This window comes from Leuciscus leuciscus (genome assembly GCF_965113295.1).
Source record: "Leuciscus leuciscus genome assembly, chromosome: 2".
Taxonomy (NCBI): domain Eukaryota; kingdom Metazoa; phylum Chordata; class Actinopteri; order Cypriniformes; family Leuciscidae; genus Leuciscus; species Leuciscus leuciscus.
This window is the reverse complement of record NC_138726.1, coordinates 42,454,857-42,476,492: the sequence shown is the minus strand read 5'-3', so window position 1 is coordinate 42,476,492 and position 21,636 is coordinate 42,454,857. Positions and strand designations below refer to the sequence as shown.

General features: G+C 37.8%; 1 protein-coding gene across 6 annotated transcripts; it reads right to left on the bottom strand.

Moving 5' to 3' along the window:
- Positions 1 to 321: 321 nt before the first annotated feature.
- Positions 322 to 20,812, bottom strand: scube2 (signal peptide, CUB domain, EGF-like 2). 6 transcript variants are annotated; one of them, XM_082149975.1, is made up of 23 exons: positions 20,566 to 20,812; positions 20,071 to 20,193; positions 19,580 to 19,705; positions 19,205 to 19,339; positions 17,552 to 17,677; positions 17,333 to 17,449; positions 16,268 to 16,357; positions 15,574 to 15,690; positions 13,278 to 13,400; positions 12,763 to 12,879; positions 12,461 to 12,583; positions 12,031 to 12,147; positions 11,858 to 11,947; positions 10,543 to 10,647; positions 9,743 to 9,904; positions 9,303 to 9,509; positions 5,367 to 5,537; positions 4,035 to 4,202; positions 2,373 to 2,534; positions 2,058 to 2,255; positions 1,721 to 1,873; positions 1,559 to 1,638; positions 322 to 1,342 (listed from the first exon to the last, which is right to left on the bottom strand). In XM_082149975.1, exons 1-23 carry the CDS (start codon positions 20,651 to 20,653, stop codon positions 1,196 to 1,198), a joined length of 3,045 nt encoding a protein of 1,014 aa, XP_082006101.1. In that variant the 5' UTR covers positions 20,654 to 20,812; the 3' UTR covers positions 322 to 1,195. The 6 variants fall into 6 exon arrangements, with proteins under 6 accessions (XP_082006101.1, XP_082006102.1, XP_082006103.1 ...); XM_082149976.1 differs by having other exon boundaries at positions 9,303 to 9,506; XM_082149977.1 differs by having other exon boundaries at positions 17,552 to 17,674.
- Positions 20,813 to 21,636: the final 824 nt, after the last annotated feature.

Sequence of the window (21,636 nt, the reverse complement as noted above, 5' to 3'; positions counted from 1 at the left end):
GTTACGTTAGTCAGGTGTGACCTGAATGACGCCTCTGTGGTCATGACCCAGTACCAAGGATAAAGGGGTCATGAATTGAGAAATCAAATGGCAAATATTTTTTTTCTTTTTTCTTCAAAACTGCATTAGCTACAAAAGATAAATAAATCACAGTAATTTATTTTAAACTACTGATCCTGAAATATTATATTAGATATGATTAAAAACAATAATTAACAAAGAAAAGTCTGATCTCTCCAAGAACCCCTGAAGTGTGCGGCTGTGTGCCCCATTTGTAAATCACTGATATAGGCTACTTCTGTGCATTTTAAACAACAAATATATTTTGAGTGTATTTCTTTATTTACATGTTAGATGTACAACCATAAAAATATAAACATTTAATTTACTCTGCACGTCATCAATGGGTAATCATTCCTACATCTCTAGAGCATCTTAATCCAAAAATCAGTTTGGGTGATGGAAGTGTGAACAAAGTGAATGAAGAGGAAAAATTGATAACTGATATATCAAATGACCATAATGTCTACTGAAAATATTGTGTATACGTGATGTTTCTTATTGGAGACAAATGAAGAATACATATATGAGATGTATGAAGAAGGCTACAATGCAAACAAAGAATACAATGCAGTAACATGAGAGCTGATGCTAATTTTTTTACATAATGTACAACACATTCAATCTCGCAAAAAAAAAAAGAGCCTTTAACTGCTTTAACTTCCACTACATCCTTAGTAGTGCTCTGAAGTTTCTAAATAAGCTGGTCAAACATTTTCACAAAAAAAAAGGCAAATTTTGTGAAATGACCTATAATATATAACAAGCAATCTATTTGCTCTTCTTTTTATATGACTAATTTCGGCTGTAATTAACATGTTTCGGTAACAGTCACTTCTGGGCGATGAAGGAATGAAACAGGAAGGAACTTTTTCTTCAAAGGTGGCGTCTCATGTTATAATTGTAGAAGGGCATTCACTGGAAAAACTGTTCATTTTCTTCAGGAGAAAAATGTTCCAATGACTTATTTAGGAAAGTCTCTCATGAGCTCTCTTCTCGTCAGGTCCAAGAAGTTGTCTTGAATCTCCAATATGCTGCCAGCCAAGAACATTCAGGAATATTTGTTCCAGGGCAGTCATTTAAAATTTGGCTGGAGCGCCAAATATTAATTCAATAAAAGATTATTTTACAAAATTCAGGGCCGTAGAAATCTCAAAACTTTGGAGCGGAGGAATCTGATAAATGATTTGGGAAACATTTCTCTAGACTCTTGTGCAGTGTAGTTGAAGAAGTTTTGTGGATGGGCTAGGACATCAAACAGGGCCTTCATTAGCTTCTTGTCCTGTAAAGTTAATTAGAAAACATAAATGAACTTTAAGCCATATACAAAAGCACAGTATATATTTTCCCATCTTCCACATGGTGGCACTATTGCCTCTTTTTTGACTACATGGACCTGGAATGGCAAACCTCTTGATTATTATTTTAAATCAAGTTGTAATAAGAGACCTGTTAAAAATAAAGTTGCTCTGAAAAACAAATGAACTGTGCACTATACCTTAAGAATTTCTTGATGATTCTCAGAGGCATATAATCTTCCATCCCTAACAATGTCTTCAATGAGCTCCTGGTAGTCCTCTAAGAAGCATATTAACACATCATATAAATACTCAACATGAATACTTATCATACAATAAAAAATGTCAGTAACAGTTCTCACCATCATACGTAACATAAGGCACTTGGAAGCCTTTTCCACTGTTTCCTTCGTTTGAGTGAAACTGGATCCAGAGTTTCTTTGAACGGGAGGTGAAAGCGATGGGTCGCTCGTACGTCTGGCACGTTTCATAAGTCGTCACTGAATTGGGCAGAGCTGTGGGAACAGTAAAGAAACTTCTAAAGACCTCTGAAGTGGCTTATTCGAGCCCCAAGAGATGAAGGAGAGCCCTAATGAGCCCATCGATGCATCTCCTCCCCCCATTTCCTCACATGTGTATTCACAATCACCCTGCTGAGCCGATGCATTCAACACCAGATCACAACCCTGCAACACTCACAGCTCTTTCGCATGACCAAATAGTCCCCACACTCGTCTTCAATGGGAAGGTAGATCTCGGGTACCACAACGAGGATTCTGCGCTTGGGGGGAGGGATGATGGTCCAGGTGCACTCGATGTTGGCCGGGTAGTTGCCGGGGTAGTTGGGGGATTCGATATAGCCGGTGTATTCTCCCAACTCTCCTCCACAGTGTCTGTCTGGCAACAACAAATCATACGACTTAGATGGGACTATAGAGAGAATGAATACAAATAAATTTGTAATAGAAATAGGGAGGCTTCATTAAAAGGATAACCTTTGTGAATTTTGCTTACTTTTGCACTGCATAATGTTTGTGGATCCGTCAAAATCAGTGGTAGTGTTTCCAGGGCAGGCAATGCAGTAGTTTTGGCCAAACTCCATCTGATAGGTTCCAATGGGGCAACGGATACAACGGTGGGTGCTGGTATTGTAGTAATGCCCTGGGGAGCACTGAACTGTAAGGACAACATGGATTATTTTTCTGAAATCAGTTTTTGTGTGGAATTTTGAATGTGACACAACATCTGCAAAAAACAATTACACAGTGTCCTAACAAGATGCGACGCCATGACACGACAAAAGGTATTCTGTGTTAATCAGAGTTTTTGTCCTTAACCAGCCATGACAAATTCTATTTTAAAAACATACAAAGTACAGAAATGATCATCTCAGGCACTGTTTATGGACTTTATTTAATGTTCAAAATGACAAAAAATAAGCCAAAAGCTCCCATGAATTTTTATTTTAAAGTTTTTATATTTTATATTTTTGAGCTACTTATGGATCTGCAAGGAGTTTGTTCATTCATCTGGTTTGGACTGGTGTTTGGCGTAACGCTTTTCCGTTCTCTTTATTTAATGTTTAAAGCGTTTAATGTTAGTTTGAGTATCATTTTGTGAGACCTTTATTGCCATACTGAAAGCGACAATGGAAAATTCACCTCAGATCTTGAAAATAAATCAAAGGAAACAAGAATGTAACTCAATGTGAACAAACAAGTGTATTCTATGACAGATTGTTTCAGTCACACTGTATGTATTTTTTTTTTTAAATGTTAAAATGGTTTAATATTTATGAAATATATTACGCACTTATTAATTTCGTTAAAAGAGCTGTGCGCTTACAGAGAGACTCCGTCGACATACTCTTCTGTTTGATTTTTGATTATTTTTGTTGTGTCTCGTAGTCTCGTTGTGTCTGGTGTGGACAGACAGTTTGCTTGTCGCTGGAATCTTATTGCATTGCGTCTGGTTAGGACACAGTGTTACAAAAGCAGGGTATTGCCTAAAAATGTATAAAGCCTAGTGTAGGTGTCCCAGCCTGACTAGTTAAAAAAGTGCCGCAAAGCCTACTAAAACCAGCCAACAAACCAGATGGGAGACCAGCTTAGGCTGGTTTAAGCCTGGTTTTCAGCAGAAAAGTTACATCTCAGAGTCAGTAAGAGTTTCTTTTTGAAAGAAATGAACTTTTTCTTCATTAAAGGATGCATGAAATTGATCAATTGTGAAAGTAAAAAACATTTTTTAAAGAAATGTATATATATATTTTTAAATTTAATTATAAAAGGACACATTAAATTGATCAGTAAAGACATTTATAATGTTTCAAAAGATTTCTATTTCAAATTTTGAAAAAATGTATCATGTTTCAACAAAAATATTAAGCAGCACAACTGTAATAAGACATTTTAATAATAATAAGAAATGTTACTCGACACCAAAGACGAGTAATGATGCTGAAAATTCAGCTTTGATCACAGGAATACATTTTAAAATACATTAAAATAGAAAGCAGTTATTTATAATTGTTATTTTACTGTATTTTTTTTTTAAAAATAATTGCAGCCTTGGTGAACATAAGAGACTCCTTTAATTGAGGTCCTCTAATTAATTACATTTACCTGTTTTACATTAAACTGAGTAACTCAGAAGAGATTAGGAATGAATTCTTCTCACCTTTGGTCTCACAATTCTGAAAGGACACAGCACCATCATATTTGGTTGTGAGGCTTCCTCCACATGGGAAACAGGATGTGCGGCCAACCTCAGGCTGATAGGTGCCTTGTGGGCAGGGCAGACATGGCACAAAGCCATCATGGGAGAACTGACCAGGACGGCACTGACCTAGGATCAGAAAAATGTTAAGAAAATGCCAGACAAACCAAGTTGAGTACTTTATCGCCTTCCAAAGAAAGCAAAGTACAATGATGTCATGCAAGTTCATTATCTAAGAAAGTGCAGGCCTCCCCTCATCCCTCTAGTGACCACAATAAATCGGCTGCCACTGAGAAGAACCCTAATAGCCCCTTCTGTTGTGTCTATGAGCAGAAAGCAGAAGATGGCATCTGAACCGCAAGCTGCCTTTGATGACTATGTTTGAGGAACAGAAACACTGTGGTTCCTCTTTTCTTCACACATTAGACTGATCTGGGATTCTTTTTTGGTGTGAATGAATCAGACATTTGAGGATTTGCAGGACTGCATGAGATGGCCCCTCCCAACACACTCACAATCACAAAACTTAACTCAATCTCAACAAACCATGAGCCTGTGAGATTGTTATCATTACAGGTAAGCTTCCTGCCAACTGCATAAACAAAAAACAGGATGTGATTCATACTCTCCCCTTTTCAACCTTAAAAATCTTCACCAATCTGTATATGACATCTCTGAGGATAAATACCAGGATGAAAAGTGGTACATCTTATACAATGATGATGAAAATAAATAAGCAAATAAATATTTTAACATTTCAATGTTATTTTCTAATATAGACTGTGCCTGTGATTGACATAAATCCTTCATTTTTAAGATAATCTCTGGTCTAATTACATGTTTGTCATCTCTGACTGCTTAATACAACTTAATATTCAGGAGGGCCTCTACAAGGTCAAATGCCATGCATAGGTAAAATAACATGAATTAACAATAAACAATTGTTTTAACTAACATTAACAAACATTAATAAATACTACAACAAATATGTTGCTCATTATTAATTAGTTAGTTAATACAACTGACATTAACTAATGAGACCTTATTGTAAAGTGTTACCAAGTAGATAACATACAGCTGCCATATTTCTCTTTTAAGTAACATATGGATTGATTTATTGATATATTTATAGCTGGCAAATGTCAATCCTTGCTGCATTGCTGTATTTCTTGTTAAAACCAATAAACAGATTATTTTTAAAAAAATGGACAGACATCAACCTCATTGGAAATGTGTAATAGCGGAAAGGCTATAGACTTGTTTGTTCATGAGCAAGTCTTTGTGAAGTCTCACCTCCACACTCTGAGATATTGCGTGCTCCTACGGATCTTGGGATTCCCCTGCCCTCGGGTCCTGGGCACACGTCGCATGACACCTGCCCCTCTTCATCTTGGTATGTCCCAGGGGGGCAAAGAAAACACCTACCTTGCTCTCCATCATAGTATGTGCCAACAGCACATTTGACTAGCACAGAAAAAACTCAGAAATTAGATGAAACAGAGACTAAACTTGGAACACAAAAGAGGGCCTCACATCAAGCAGCTAAAGAAGCACTGCAAATCGACCTGATGCAGCTATGCCAAAAATTCAAACAAATAAGAGAACTGAGCCTTTCCACAGCTGCCTGATCCCCCACATCAAACAGCCTCCACACGCATACACAATCCCTCACCTTACTGAACATGCTCAAAGGGAATATTACCTCGCATAAACCTATGATGTCTGATTAAAGGGAGCGGAACAAAGTCTTTTTAATGTTCACTTTATAAACTGCTCTGATTTATAGCGAAGGTTTCAAAAGTGTTTTGCACACACTTAGCCTTAAAATAAGCCACTCACTGGTACAGTTCAGTCCTTTAACCAAGCAAGTATGGCAATTTAGAAATGTTTCTTTCATCTCAGTGTCTCTATGCAAACATTCAACTGACAGTGTTCGGGAGAATTTAGACAAACCTCTTACTCCTGAGATTTTATGGTAATGATGCCCAATTCCACAAAGGTTGAACAGCATGCCAATTATGTGTGCCTCAGCAAATTGCCCGATTTTCCAAGAGAAGAAGAAAATGTAATTCTCTCAAGAGCAGTTCATTTTTTCCCTCTCTTTTGTTAATCCTGAATGACCATGAGGAGCCACCGTCACATTGTCCCGGCTTTTATTTGACAGAGCGACGGAGTAAGAGAGAGGAGAGGAAGAGTTGAGAGATGGAGAGAAAGAGAGAGAGAGAGAGAGAGAAAAAACCTTTAAGCCTTTCAAATGCAAAGCGATGATTCTATTGAATCCTCGAACTGATGGTTCCAAAGAGGTTTAAAGGACCTTTCACCTCTATTCAAGTCCCCCGGCTTTTGCCCATTTGATGACATAGGCAAACACTATGGTATCACAGTGGTAAGGAGCTGAACCCAATAAAAGAGGTCAGGATTGTGAATCCCCCCATTCAGAGGAGTCCAATCGCTCCTTGCGCTTATGAGGCAGGGGCCCAAACAGCTGATGCTAATTGATTCCCATGGTGTCGCTGAAGTCAATTCTCTTGAGCCGCTCACTGGCTGGGGTCGCACAGAGTGGCCCTGCCTAAGGAGGAATTTGGCACTTAAACTGCTTGCTTTAATAAACAGCCCCCCTCCACACACACACCACAAAAACAAACAAGCAAACAATAACTTAGAACATTTAAGGACAGGAGAGGAAAGCGGCAGCTGAGTGGGCAAACTTATGCAAATGCCTCCTTATGCGACCGTTTAGCTTTGCTGTTCATCTAGAGTTCACCATTGTGTGTTTTAGTAATGTCTAACTAATGGATTACATGTCCAAACCCTTTCAAATGTAGGCCTATGTGCGTTTATATACATGTATGTCTTTAAATATATGTGTGTTTTAAGCGAATTAGCCTTATAATACAAGCTATTTTGAACAATGTTTTTGTCCATACAGTGAAAGTCAATGGGGTCCAAAAATGGGGGGGGGGGGGGGGGGGGGTTCTTAGATTAGACCTTTATATTTTAAAATATCTTCCTTTTTGTTCCACAGAAGAAAGAAAGTAATAAAGTTTTGGAATGACATCAGGGTGAGTAAATGATGACAGAATTTTAATTATTGGGTGAACTATCCCTTTAATTAGGAAGAATACGTTCTCTTCACTCTTTAGGGTTTAGAAAGCAAATGTAGGTCTGCAAAGCGGTGAAGAAGTGTTGAAGAACAGACTTTCCACCCTCACTCCAGGAGCTTGAACAAGCCCCACTGGGATTTACAATGGAGTGGGCAAACTGAAAAGGCTAAACTACACTTAGTGAAGCGAGCCAGTGGGGGAGGCCAGAACAGGGAGGAAAAAATATAGCCCTTTTTAGAGCTCGATTTAAGCTGGCACTTGGACACTGCATGTCTGTGTACCTTAATTGTATGCCTGTTTTACTGAAAATAGCAAAACTTACAATCCCATATTCAACGTGGATTCAATTCATTACTTATTGGCAAGCGTGTACATTTCACTTGGCATTGCTTTCGAAACATGTTAAATGAGTTGTAGACATGCAGCTTGGATCCTTAAAATGGTGCAATCCGACTTAGGTGAGAGGTTTTTATTTCTTTTAGTTGGACTTGTGGGACTTGTGATTTGTAAAACGATGAGGGGGGAGCTGGTCAATGGTCATGAATTTTCTCACTTCACTCCTCTCCATTACCATTCACCAGTGGAGAATTAACCCACTCCAGTTATAATGGACCAAACAATCAAAACCCACCCCTTAAGGCAAAGAAGAGAGAGAACCACTGCACTCCCTAAACTCCCTAAACTACTTAGGTAGAGGTAGACAGATAGACAGGTAGAGACAGAAGTTATGTGGACAGTTACTAACGTTCAAAAGGGTGGGGTCTGTAAGAATTTTTAATGTTTTTGAAACTGCATTTATTTGTAAAAAAAAATAATAATTATACAAATAAAGCTCTTTCTGACTATGCTATGTTAGCTACTTGACAAAGTAGTGTTGTCTCTGGTGCATGGAACAAACATAAAAATAAATCAAGAAAACAAGAGATTCAAACAATCAGACTAACCATGTTGAAATATACAACAATGATTCGTTTTCTGATGATAAAGGTATCTAAACAGTTGCTCACCTGTCAAATAAAACACATAATATACTGTCTTTGGTGTTTACACGGTTTCTACGGAAGTAAAACCAGAAATCGAGGGTAACGTGGATATGACGCCATTGACAGGAGACGCAATGACACGGGCAGTTACACTGATTCAATTTACACTTGATTTCTCTGGATTTAAAAGTTGGAAACATTTGGGATAATATAAGTAAACACGTCAACAAAATATATAATATTGTTCAAGTGTTTTTACATATTGTGCATTGAATGCATCCTTGCTGAATAAAAGTACATTTAAAAAAATCTTACTGACCCAAACTTTTATACCCCAATAACTTGAAATCATTTAAGATCATATCACAAGATCATATAAAGATCTTATGACTATTAAGTCTCTAAAGCTATGAAAGATTAGGCAATAACAGACTGTTATAAAGAAGTCTTTGAAAAAGCTGAGAGCCTTTGGTTGTCTGCACTACTGCTGAAACTGAGCCTGTAAAAGATAATGGACTTTTCCACCATAAAAGAAGACAAACAACCTCAGCAATACTGTCCCCTTAAAAAGACATCTTTGAAAGGCCCTTATGTCAAAGACAATGAAGGCAATAAGATAATGTTCAACACAATGAGTCCTCCAGACAAAGAGTTTGCTATTCCTCACATACAGACCCTTTGAGATGTTTATTCTAGAGGCTGAAGAAAATGGATGCCAAGTTGAACATATACAGTACCGAGCTGATATGAAGTACGCCTGCCACAACCTTCACAACATGTAGTCGACTTGGAACAACATTCAGCTGTAAGAGCCAACAGCAGCCTTCTGTTTTCCAGTCTTGCCTCTTTAATAAAGCTCATGCCAACTCTCTTGCACCATACGTATTATACTACATAACACCTAATACATATATATCAGTTATCTGGCCTGTAATACACTTCTACAATATACTAGTTGAAACACTATTTAAAATAATGTCAGATATAACTGATTCATTCCAACAAGACATAAACAGTGACCTGGAGCACAACCAATATGTAAAGTGAATAATATAATACATATTGGAATCTTAACAAATATTTTGTGTCCTCAAGCAATTGTAAGTTGCCAATAAGCATATATATTTGAACTGTCCACTCACCACATTTCTTGTCCAGCTGAACCTGTCCGGTGCCGCAGTGATCTGGTGGGTCAGCGGGTCGGACCAGTTTCTTGGCCAGCTCGTACTCCGACCCAGCAAAGTGCAGGTGAAACTGCTCCCGGTTAATGGACTTTCGAAGAGTGCGGATAGTCTTCCTAAGCCGCTTCTCAGAGCGCCGCCGAACACATGCCAGGTCACAGCCCTCTGCTGAGAGAAACATTGGATACCATATCTTGTCCACAACAAAACACACACACAGAGTGCACACAAACGTCCACTATTTAATACAGAACCCACTTCCATCTTAAACCAGGAGATACTTTCACCTGTTGGCTTGTTTTAGTAATAGTGACAGGAGCAAGAAGAGGGTGAGATGCGAGCAGGCAGTGAGAGGCCTAAGGTTTCTACTGAAACATACACATGCAATGCACGAAACCAACCTGTTACCTCCTCCAGGTTCACATCCAGCTCAAACTGGGCAGTAATGGAGGATCCTTCCTCCTCACCAGCCTTCCGCCCATGGCGACTACGTTGCTGTCTGCTTGAAGAGGCACAGTGCAGGCTAACAAAGCTGAACTGGACATTCTCGGTGGCTCTTTTATCTGAGTAAATAGATTTTAAAGACTTAATGGATTTAGTGGATCCAAAATGTAAAAGCACTCAGCTCTGGTTTTCTTTTGTTATAAAAATCTAAATATTTATTTTCCTTTTGCTTCGCTTCTCAGTATGGATAACAGTGCAGAAAGAATCAAGAGTGGATGAGGGGAAAAAAAACTATTTTAAGTTCTGGTCTTTCACTGAAGGGGAGTCTTTCAGACTCTCAGACCCTGAGTCTGATCAGGAGGTCAGTGTGATTGATGGTCTGGGTAAGACTCTATTGAAAGGCATGCCATGGCTAATTTCATTTAGCTCTTTCGAACACTGCTGGACAATGAGTACCAGCAAGACTAGATTCTAGCTTGAACTTTCCCCTCACATCCACCGAATGACACTGACCAGTATCAAATCAGTTTTTCCATTTATAAATTGTAAAATATAAAGTATGAATATAAAATAATAATATATAAACATTTCAGTGTCTGGCTTGCTGCATCACTCACTTACTTTTTATTTCCACTTAGTCTACTTAGAGAGGAAATAAAAAGAAAGTGACAGATGCAGTCATGTCACAGTGTTTCATTTATATTGGGAGGCTTTAGACTTCGGCTTAATGCCTGTGCAAACGCTACGTGGCCAGTACCTGACAGGGTGGTTTTGAAGGTCTGTGCAAGATTTTCCTGACTCCGCTTCAGATTGCACTTCCCTTGTCCAGATTTAAATGTAGCAATGGTTTTGATTCCTGAACCTGTAACAGGAAGATCACTGTGACTTTTACACTTTTACACATTCATCATTTGGGAACAGTGTTGTTATTAGGCCCTTTTCATCACTCATATAGTCTTCACTGGTACATTTCTGGTAAATTACCATTAAATTACAGTTAATAGATCATTTGTGAACAGGACCTTTTCAAAAATACCGTTAAATCAGCTTTGGCAATTTCCCGGTATGAGAAGTATTACCAGTATGATGCTGTGCGAGAACAAAGAATGAAGATTACCGGCATGAGCATATACCAGGTCTGAACAAGTTTACTTTGGGTCAGTCATAAAGCTCTGTTGTGCTGTTTATGATAATTACTTTTAATTGTTTTCCCTTGTAAACATGTGCTAAACAAACGATGCGGTTCTGCATATACTATTACGTACTGTAATAACTGCTATACTATAGTAACTATTATAGGCCTCGTATTCTGTGTATGCCTCGTCGTGTCCTTACACCTGTCACTCGGAAGTAAAAAAAAAAACTGAAATGAAACTAAAGCGCTTTTCCTCATCCAGGTGGATGAAGAAAACAGCTCAACGTTTAAAGGTCATTTCTGATGATTGACATCACAGAGTTTACCAGTATTTTAGTACTGATGTGTATCTTACCGGTAAAAAGACTGTTGTTTCTGTGTACCGCACATTTGTGTATTTACCAGAAAAGTCATTCAGGTAATTTTACGGTAGGGGCTATTGTTAACTAAAGCTAAAACGAAAACTATTAAAATATTAAATATTATACTATTAAATATTATATGAAAACCTTGGCAACTAACTGTAAAAATTAGTTTAAGCTGAAGTACTAAAATGAATAAATTGCTATAAATAAAAGTCAAGCTAAATAGAAATGGAAAAACAATAGCTTTTAAAAGAAATATTAAAAATTAAATTAAAATTAAAATATTGAAAAAACACTAATAAAAAATGACAAAAGACGATTACAAAATTATTATTATTTTTTTTAAATTAGATTAGACAAATGAAACTGAAAATATAAAATAAAAGCTAATTCAAAATATGAACAATACTAACAATACTATATATTATGCTGTATATAAATCATGCTAAAACACTAATATATTATTCTAAATTCATATAATAATAATCACTCTGTTAAGTGTGAATACTTCATCTTTTAAACAATAACATAAAGAATGAAGCTGAAGACATTTGGAAGAGTTCAAACCCTACCTGGGCAATATGACCCATTCCTGTTCCATTGTCCTCCTACGTGGCACGGCAGGGGCATGCCACAGGTCACCGTGTATGAATCTTCAGCTCCTACATGTGAAGGTGAAGGTGTCAGAGAAACTCCACGCAAACTCCACAAAGATCTCAACAAATCTACATGTTGGAATACTTACCACTGCTGATATGAACCTGCGACTGGCAGGTCAGGTAGCAGAGCTCACCCCCTCCCTGCTTACTGCAGTTGAGAGTGGGCCTGGCAGGTGGCGGCACTAGTGGAGAGTCCTCTGCTTCTGAATGTGAAAATCACAATGCTTAAAAGTGGAGATATGGTATACATGCTGAGAAGGGAGGTGGACGGAATGCGTTAGAGAGAAAGATCAGAAAGCTCAACAATGCAGTACATTCAAGATGAGAAAATGAATGTACAAGGGCACATTTGAGATTTGAGTTTGGTCAGCAATAGCATAGACAGAAAGAGCCAGATAGAGAAACTCAAAAGTATCTCCTGCTTTTAACTCCCAGAGATGAAGAACTGATTTCCATCTAAGCCGACACCATCAGATATAGAATCCCAGCATTCAGAATCACTCAGGCTCATCTTACCGATACAGTCTTTCTTGTTCCAGTGCAGCTTGTAACCAGCATGACAGTGGCACTCAAAGCTTCCCATGGTGTTCTCACAGGTGTGCTCACATCCTCCATTGTTCAAACTACACTCGTTTATGTCTGAGAATGGAGGAATCAACAAACAAAACAGATTTCTGGTAAGACGTTTTCAGGTAAACAGGTAAACAGTTGCACTTCCACTGTATTCCACATCATTTCCGTGAGATTGACCAAAAATCAATAAAACTGTATCATGAACCTTTGATATATTTTTTTTAAATAGCTGTTTGAATCCTCACCTCCACAATGGGCAAGCCCATAGAGAGTGTAGCCCTTGTTGCAAACACACTGGAAGCTACCAGGTGAATTTACACAAGTGTGGTCGCACGTCCTCTCAAAAAAGCACTCGTCGATATCTGTAATCAAGCCAAAATTCACTTAAATGGCAAATTACACAGCATCTAAATCAAGCATACTCTCATTTCCTGTTAAAAGGCTCAATATTCAGTTTGAAAGAAATCAATCAAGGTTTTTTATTAATAACCGGGAGAAGTACTTTATTTAGAACAATTGTATCAAGGACAGGGAGTTGACTATGTGCTTAAACGAAATGTATTCTTTTAGAGTTGAGTGTTATACTCTTAGTCTGCGTTAAGGATCTTCAAAGGAATCTTGCAAGTCGATACTGGCACCCTTCAAGAGACTCCCACCCTGTCTTATCTCCGAGCCGAGTTACAAACACAGATACTAACACCAACCCCCACGCTGCTTCTCTATGTTCTGTTGGACCCATAGCAAAAGAAAAGTGTCCTACCCTGGCATGAACGCTCGTCCGTCAGCAGCTTGAAGCCCTTTCGACAGCTACATTCAAAGCTGCCAATGGTGTTCCTGCAGTAGTGGTCACAGCCGCCGTTATGAAGTTCACATTCATCAATGTCTGAGAGACAGAGAAGGACCAAATCACACTGCAGAACATAGATGGACTGATCAGCTATAGGGTGAATCTCACGAAACCAGTCAAAAGTATTATCTATGACATTATCACCCCACAAAAAATTAGATAGTGCTTAAATTGCATATAATATAATTTTGTGCTCAAATCTCCTTTGGTGTTCCGCAGGGCTCTGTTTTAGGTCCTCTTCTTTTTGCCTTGCTTCCACTTGGTCGTATTATTCATAAATAACTTATTGTATAATTTCTATGCTGATGACACTCAGCGTTATCTTTCAATTAAATTTAACAACTGTTCTCTGTCTAATCTGTTTGCCTGTCTTCAATTCATTAAATGCTGGATGGACACACATTTTTTTACATTTAAATAGGGATAAAACTGAAATAATAATTTTTGGCCCAATGTTTGCTAATCAGCTTGGTCCCCTCTCTTCTAATGTGTGCTACTGTGTTACCAACTGTGCTACCTTGGTGTTATTTTCGATCCCACATTGTCATTTGTGATCAGTGCTGTGGTGAAAAGTAGTTTCTTCCAGTTAAGATCAATTGCTAGAATCAAGAAGATGCTTTCTAAGAAGAACCTTGAAACTGTAATTCATGTTTTTATCACATCAAGGTTAGATTACTGTAATTCACTTTATTTGGGTTTGCCTAAATCATCTTTGGAACGACTGTAATTGGTGCAAAATGCAGCAGCCAGAATACTGACTGGCACAACAAAACATGCACATATTACTCCAGTACTTGCCTCTCTACACTGGCTACCGGTCAAGTTCCGTGTTGATTTTAAAATGTTGCTTTTGTTTTTAAAGCTCTACATGGATGTGCTCCCCAGTATATTTGTAATCTATGTTTTGTAAAACTAAAGGCGACCAGGCATTTTCTGTGGCTGTCCAAGGCTCTGGAATAGTCTTTCCTATCACATAAGATCTTCCCCTTCTATTTCTAGGTTTAAATCCTCTTTGAAGACTTATTTTTATTCTTTGTTTTAATTCTGTTTGAGGGTGTAATTGGTTTTCAGATGTTTAATTATGTTTTAAGTTTGTTTTTACAGCACTTTGGTTTCAACATCTGTTGTTTATAAATGTGCTTTATTAATTAATAACTAAACTAATAAACTAAACATAATATAATACAATATAATCAGAAATACTATGAAATATTATAAAAATTTAAACTAACTATTCTATTTAATCTCTAAAGATAATTTACATTTGTCAAGGCAAGGCTGAATTTTCAGCAGCCCTTACTTCAGGCTTCAGCATTATGATTTGGTGCTCAGGTAACATTTCTTATTATTATCAATGGTGAAAGCAGTTTAATATTTTTGTGGAAATCATAAAACATTTATATAAATAAATATAAGCAGGATGCATAAATAAATATTCCTTTCATCATCTACACATTACTTCAATCATTGTAATATGTTGATTTAGTACTCAAGAAACATTTTATATTATAATGAATGAAAACAGTGCTGCTTAATATTTTTGTGTAAACTTTTGATTTATTTTCATGATTCTATGATCAATAGAAACTTCAAAAAACATCCTTTAATTATGTGTAACGATCATCAGTGAGAGTGCCCGGGATTTCCATTAGAGGGCACTCCAACCCGGACAATCACCACACATCCACAGACTCCATTTCCCATAATCCTTTGCCCAGACCATCGTCCATTATCAGATTCACCTGTGTCTCATTATCTTGTTTAGCTCACCCATTTAAGCCTGGTTTTCTCATTCATTCTCTGCAAAGTCTTGTTTAGTGTTTGTACTGCAATTCTGAGCGTGTTTGTATCTTGTTTCTCCTGTGTCCTGGTTAACTTGATTCTCTGCCTGTTCCCTTGGATTTCTCTCTTTGCCTCAGCCCTTATCTGTTATTGTTTGGATTACTTGTTTGTGTATGACCCTTGCCTGGATTTGGATTACGTCTTTGGATTATCCTCTGTTCAATAAATACTGCATTTGGATCCTCAATCTTTGTGTCTCAGAGCAGTACGTAACAATATGAAATAGGAAGATTATAAATGTACTTTTGTCACTTTTGATCAATTTAATGTGACCTTTTAAAAAACAATGGGACTGTTGTGAGATTCAGCCTAAAGTAATTAAAATATGTGTGTAAAAGAATATCATGTGAAAAATGTTGATTCAGACCTTTGCAGGATTTGACGTCAGGTTGGAGAGTAAATCCCACTGGGCAGCTGCAGCGAACACCTGTGGATGTGTCCTTACAGGTGCTGTCACAGCCTCCGTTATTCACCGCACATGTCTCTGAAGAGCAAATGAAAGAGAGACGCAACAAGTTACAAAGGGCAGGACTGAGAAATAAATCCTCAGATTGATCAGAGACGTAAATCTGTCATTGCAAGATCAATCAGTTCATTAATATTTAAACAGTCTGTGCAAAGAAGACTATATACTATATCATACTCCACAGATGTAGGCCAAGGACAGAGAGGCCATATGCAGTGCGTTGTGTAAATATGAGCTGGCAGAGACAAATACAACACTCAGCACTGTACGATAAACATCCTCAGTCCCTGTCTCTCTCAGCATGAGAGGAAAAACATGTGAAATGTACCACTCTATCACCAGTACATATTTTACAAGAGAGAAATCAGAGGTGGTGAAGTGTGGGTCCCCAGTCATTTCACAGTTTACCTAAAAAACTGTGGAATGCTCAGCCTGGCCGGGCTATACACTTCTAAATATATGCACTATAGGTTAACACACAATACTTCTCGCTTTTCTCTAAAAGCACGGACATATTTAACCCTATGTCTCTGGATGAAACTGCATACTTTAAATTTATTTGATTAGGATTGGATTGTTGGAGGTAGAATTTTACCCATGAGCAGTCGACGCTTGACTCGTTTGTCCACCTCGGCCAAGGACGTGGCATTGTGATCAGGGGTGGTGGGGGCTGTTTCATCCCTTTCTGAAAAAGACGGAAGTTGAGAACAATATTGTCTATAGACTGTTAAAAAGTTACAGTGCCAGGTAACCTTAAAAAAAGCTTTCTAGAAATGGTCAAGATAATTTTAGAAGATTTCAACCTGATTAATCAACCTACACCAATAAAATTTTGTTTATGATTGCCAGGTCTGGAAGAAATATGTAGCAGCTGCATAGTTTCTCTTTTTATGATGCTACCTACATATAATCAATATTCTACACATAAGGGCATAAATCATTTTATAAACAATTGCATATAAATTTGCAAACAATTGCATATAAAACCCCTTTGAAAATACACAATAAATTGCCTGTAAGATCTTACCTTAAAGTAAAAAATACTGTATAAAGATACTATATTTATATCTATTCAAAGTGACTTTCAGATGAGGAACATCAATGAAATATCCCACATGACAGTACACAACACTGAATAATACTTAAGAACAGGCACATTTAAAGCAGTAGACTGTTTATCAGATTTGCAGTTGTGTTTTCCACTCTGGGATCACACAATCATCCAGTTCAATCTAACCAAAATAGCAACCACACTGATAAGCACACCTTTTAATAAACCAAAAACATCTATAACAGCAACCAATCCCAGGCAAAGAGACCTCCGTGACTTCTTGACTCTGTCATAACCATTGTGGCGTTGTGTTGTAGTGTTTGCAGATAAATACAGATAGTCATGTTCAAAATCATGGACAAGGCCGACAGAATGGAGAGACAGAGAGACAACGATAACTGCAGACCCCACACACACAGCCCGCAGGCTCCAGCTGTACTTCCTCATTATCAGATAAAGCGTGTGTTTGTGTCTGAATGAGAGATCTCTATCACCACCTTTGCACATAAGTGAATCAAATATGGATCAACTTAAAATACTTGCCAAGAGACCATCGTAAATTCTAGCTGGAGAAGTGGGTTGGGACAAAAGCTAGTAAAGCAGCCTTACCTACACAGGTTCTGCCATCTGCGTGCAGCGTGTACCTGACGTGACACCTGCAGATGGGCCCCTGCTCTGTGTCTTCACAGATGTGCTGGCAGCCCCCGTTGCCATGGTTACAGGTCACTATGCAACAGAACACAAATAGCATCACATCAACAGCTCCAGTGAGTCGTCCTGTGGTATTTCTCAGCTTAACGGTGGGTCAGAAATGTGAGTCACACGTACGGATGCAGCCCCGCTGGTTCTTGGCCAGTTCAAAGCCCGGCCGGCACTCACAGGCGACGCCACCTTTGGGTGTTTCCTTACAGATGTGAGCACAGCCGTGTTCCTTATTCATGCAGCTCATGCCTTCTGTGAAGAAGAGATACAGTCAAAGAGCCTGCAACACTTATTTTAGTTATTACATAAATGTATTGATATTTTAGAGAAATATTCTGGGATAAATTCAAATTAAGCTCGGTGGCGTTCTGTCGATTACCGCAGAAAATAATTTTGACTCAACTTTCAGTCAGTATTGGCATATTGATTGGATATTTCACCCCAAGAAAAATCTGTCATCATTTACTCACCCTCATGTTGTTCCAAACCTGTATGACTTTCTTTCTTCTGCAGAACACAAAAGAAGATATTTTGAAGAACATTGGTAACCAAACTATTTTGCCAACCATTGACTTCCATAGTATGGACAAAAAAAATTCATTTCTCAAAATATCTTCTTTTATAAAAGAAAGAAAGTCATCGAGGTTTGGAAAGACATGAGGGTGAGTAAATGATCGTTTTTATTTTATTTTTGGGTAACCGATCCCTTTAACATCAAATCACTGCTCTATTTGCTTTACTGAAACAAATATAATACATAATAAAATAATTTGATTTTGCCAGCTGTAAAACCAACTGAAACCGTAGGCAGATGCAATAAATAAATAAATAATTATATATAAATATATAAAATCAAAAAAGCATAATATAAAATTTAAGGCCAAATTTATTTGTTATGTAACGAACTATACATCCCTAATTAAATTAATAGCTACAGTACATTAGTTAATCTTTACATTCCTAATCAGTATAAGAGAGGAAATAATTATTATTATATTTAATACTACCTGTTGTTAAAACTCTCATCAAATTCAACGACATTTAATGCCACACAACCTGACCTGACATCAATAGCAGGTCTATGGGTCAGTGTAGAAGGCCTTTCCTCCCATTCACTCTGCAGCTCAGTGGATGTGCTGACAGGATTTAGCAAGTTTACCCAGAGAAAGCAAATGGGGTGGAAAGCCTTGCAAACCTTAGCTCAATTTACTGAGGGGAAAACAATACTCGCCGCTGAGAAGCTACAGACACATAAAAAGGTTTTTTTATTCTCATCTATGACACAGGCCACAAAGCCCTGAGTGTTGCAGTTATTAACTTGTTTTGTTCCTCTGAACATGGGGCTCCCTTTCCCACAGCATGGGCCCTTTGGAACTGAACCGCTGTAGATAATGCCCCGGAGAGGGAACCCAACTTAAAAGCTGTCATTCGCCATTGTGCTGTCAATCATGATCTTATGTGAGAACATTTAGAAATTAGGTTGGCTTTCCTTTGCATTTACCCCTGACTTAGTGCACTGACATCTCTGCAAATACACACTCCACTAAACAACACAAGCCTCTCATGATGCACTTTTGACATCCAAGTTCGTGACAAACCCGAAAATGAATGAACCCGAAATGTCCATCAAGACTGAGATTTTCACCTGACCTTTTTTGAAACGTGTTCACATCACATATAGATAAACCAGATGAATACACTCTGATACCTTGATTGTTCAATATGATAGTGAACATGTTAGACTGAGGCATTAAAGGTTTGTTAAAAGCAGCGGCTCACCCACGGAGCGATGGATGCATGTGTGTTGATTGTCACTCAGGAAAAAGCCTTCCTTGCAGCAGCACTCATAGCTTCCCATGGTGTTGACACATACATGCTGACAGCCACCATTGTTGAAGACACATTCATCCACATCTAGAGACAGAGTATGTTAAAGCATCACAAAACACCACGTTTCTAAATACCTCAATAACTTTGGCAAAGTCAATTGGTCAAAGTCATAAGACTTGGTTATGTGGATATTGCAATTAGCCCTACAGTACAAATATACTGTCTGTTGCTTTTAGTATGTGGTGAGAATAACTCATCCCATGCGATCATTAACCTTTACCCCTCGCACATGTATATGTGATTTCTTCGTGGATTTCTACTTACCGAGACAGTTGTGTCCATCATGTGCCAAATGAAACCCATCAAGGCAAGTACAGCGGTAATTGCCGGGTATGTTGTTACATTCGTGTACACAGCCACCATTGTATTCCAGATCACATTCATCAATGTCTAGGAAATGGAACAGAAATCAAGGCTGACCAGTGTTTGCAATATCTGCAATTTTAGGGGCACTGCCCTTCCGATACAACTTTTAAAATGTTGAAAAAGCAATTTGAAAGAAAGGAAACATGAGCATCCTCCTTTAAATCAAAATACAACACAGTTGCATAATCAATTCGCAACATGTAATAAAAAAATATATAATAATAAAAAAATCACCATTACTCCAAAAACAAACTATTTAAATACTCAGTTGCATACTGTGTTTACTGTGTGTACAGCATTATGAACAATAATTTAAAAAGTAAGGTTTTCCATCCAAATTACAGGTCTAGTCCACTGTCTGTTAAACTGAAGAGAAAGGGAGCTGTTACCTTCACAGTGTTTCCCGTCCCCTTTAAAGCCTGTTTTACAAGTGCACTTGTATGAAGTTGGGGTATTTTGACAAATAGCATCAATGTGACAGGCATCGCTTCCCTCTGCACATTGATCTGAATCTGTGTATCACAAATGTAAAATTAGACTTTACAGTAAGCATTGCTCACTTATTATATTGTTATATTAATGTTTCCTTAGCAGTGTGATAATGAACTGCTAAATGTTTAATCATTTGTGGAGTTGCTTGTAAATAAACTTTCTAATTGTTCTGACTGCAGTGATTACAGTAACGTGTAAAACACAAACACATCATGTAAAGTGTTACGCAAAAAACCGAAATGAAATGTCAGGGAAATCATTAATACATATTCTAAAATGTGTGTTTTAGTGCTGAAGTAAAAGTAAAAAAAAAAAAAAAAACAGGGTATCAAAACAAGGGGAGGTAAACAAGTTGCGTACAGCATCGCGAGTAACAAAGTGAAGACTCTTACCAGTGTTGTGAAGAAGTGCGGCGCTTTGGCGAGTATTTAACAAGAGCATAAACAAACAGAGGAGCCGTGCAGTCCAAACAGCTCCCATGGTGATCAGTTCAGAGTTTAGAGTCGAACTCAATAACACGCATTTACTCAAACACGAGTATCCCACTCATTTTCATCCGCACTTTGTCAGTGGCTTCGCGCTTGTGAGCGCTTCAACAGAAGATGTGTGCAAGAGAGTAAGCGCGCGCCCGTGTGCGTGTGTGTGTGTGTGTGTGTGTGTGAAAAAGAGCCTTTTCTGTCTCTCTCCATGATTCTGTGTCGGGGGATGGGGTGTAAGCGCATTCACACAGAAGTGTTTCTTTTATTGATCTCCAAGAGCCCATGTGGATTGAATCGATTTTAATTTCACAGAATAAAATAGGACAAAGAAAAATGGAATAGATTTTTTTTTTTATAAACTCAAGATTAGGCAAGCATATTACATTACAATATAGTTATTTATAGTGTTAACATTTGTGTGGTCCACTTTTAAAATAGCACAGTTCCATATACTATGGTTGACTACTTCTTTAAACAATGTTTCATCAAACGATACAAAAAAATGACAGTAGCCAGTCCTGTAAAGTTTTGTTCATGGCCTTGGTCTGCCAAGTTAATTTTAGTAGGCTATAATATGTGTTGGTGTGAATTTTTGATATTGAGTGTGAAGGTAATTACATTTTTCACTTTTGGGGAAAAGTTGTACAACCCTATCATTGTGCAATCATTATCATGATGTAAAAAATCTTAAAATGAATGACGTTTTACTCTGCCAGTATGAGAGACTTCGTTATGAAATCATTATATATTATAATCATGTAATTATAATATAGACATACTGTTTAGTTTTTCATTAAAGTATGTTCCTAAAGGTCAGAAAAGGCCTTGATTGATAAAATACCCGAGGATAATATTATGTTAAGCTGTTAAAAAAAACAGTAGCCGATCCAAGGATTTCAAGTCAACCTTTAATTAAACCCAATTAAACCGCGACCTCTGCAGGCGGTTAATTGCAACAATATGGGGACATATACCGATACCCTT

Excerpts from the sequence above, each read along its gene's own strand:
- scube2 (XM_082149975.1), bottom strand. The coding sequence starts at position 20,653 with ATGGGAGCTGTTTGGACTGCACGGCTCCTCTGTTTGTTTATGCTCTTG. Across the intron at positions 12,584-12,762 it reads TGGGCTTGCCCATTGTGGAG|ACATAAACGAGTGTAGTTTG; the intron begins GTGAGGATTCAA and ends CTCCATTCTCAG. Across the intron at positions 2,535-4,034 it reads TCAGAATTGTGAGACCAAAG|TTCAGTGCTCCCCAGGGCAT; the intron begins GTGAGAAGAATT and ends TTGTCCTTACAG.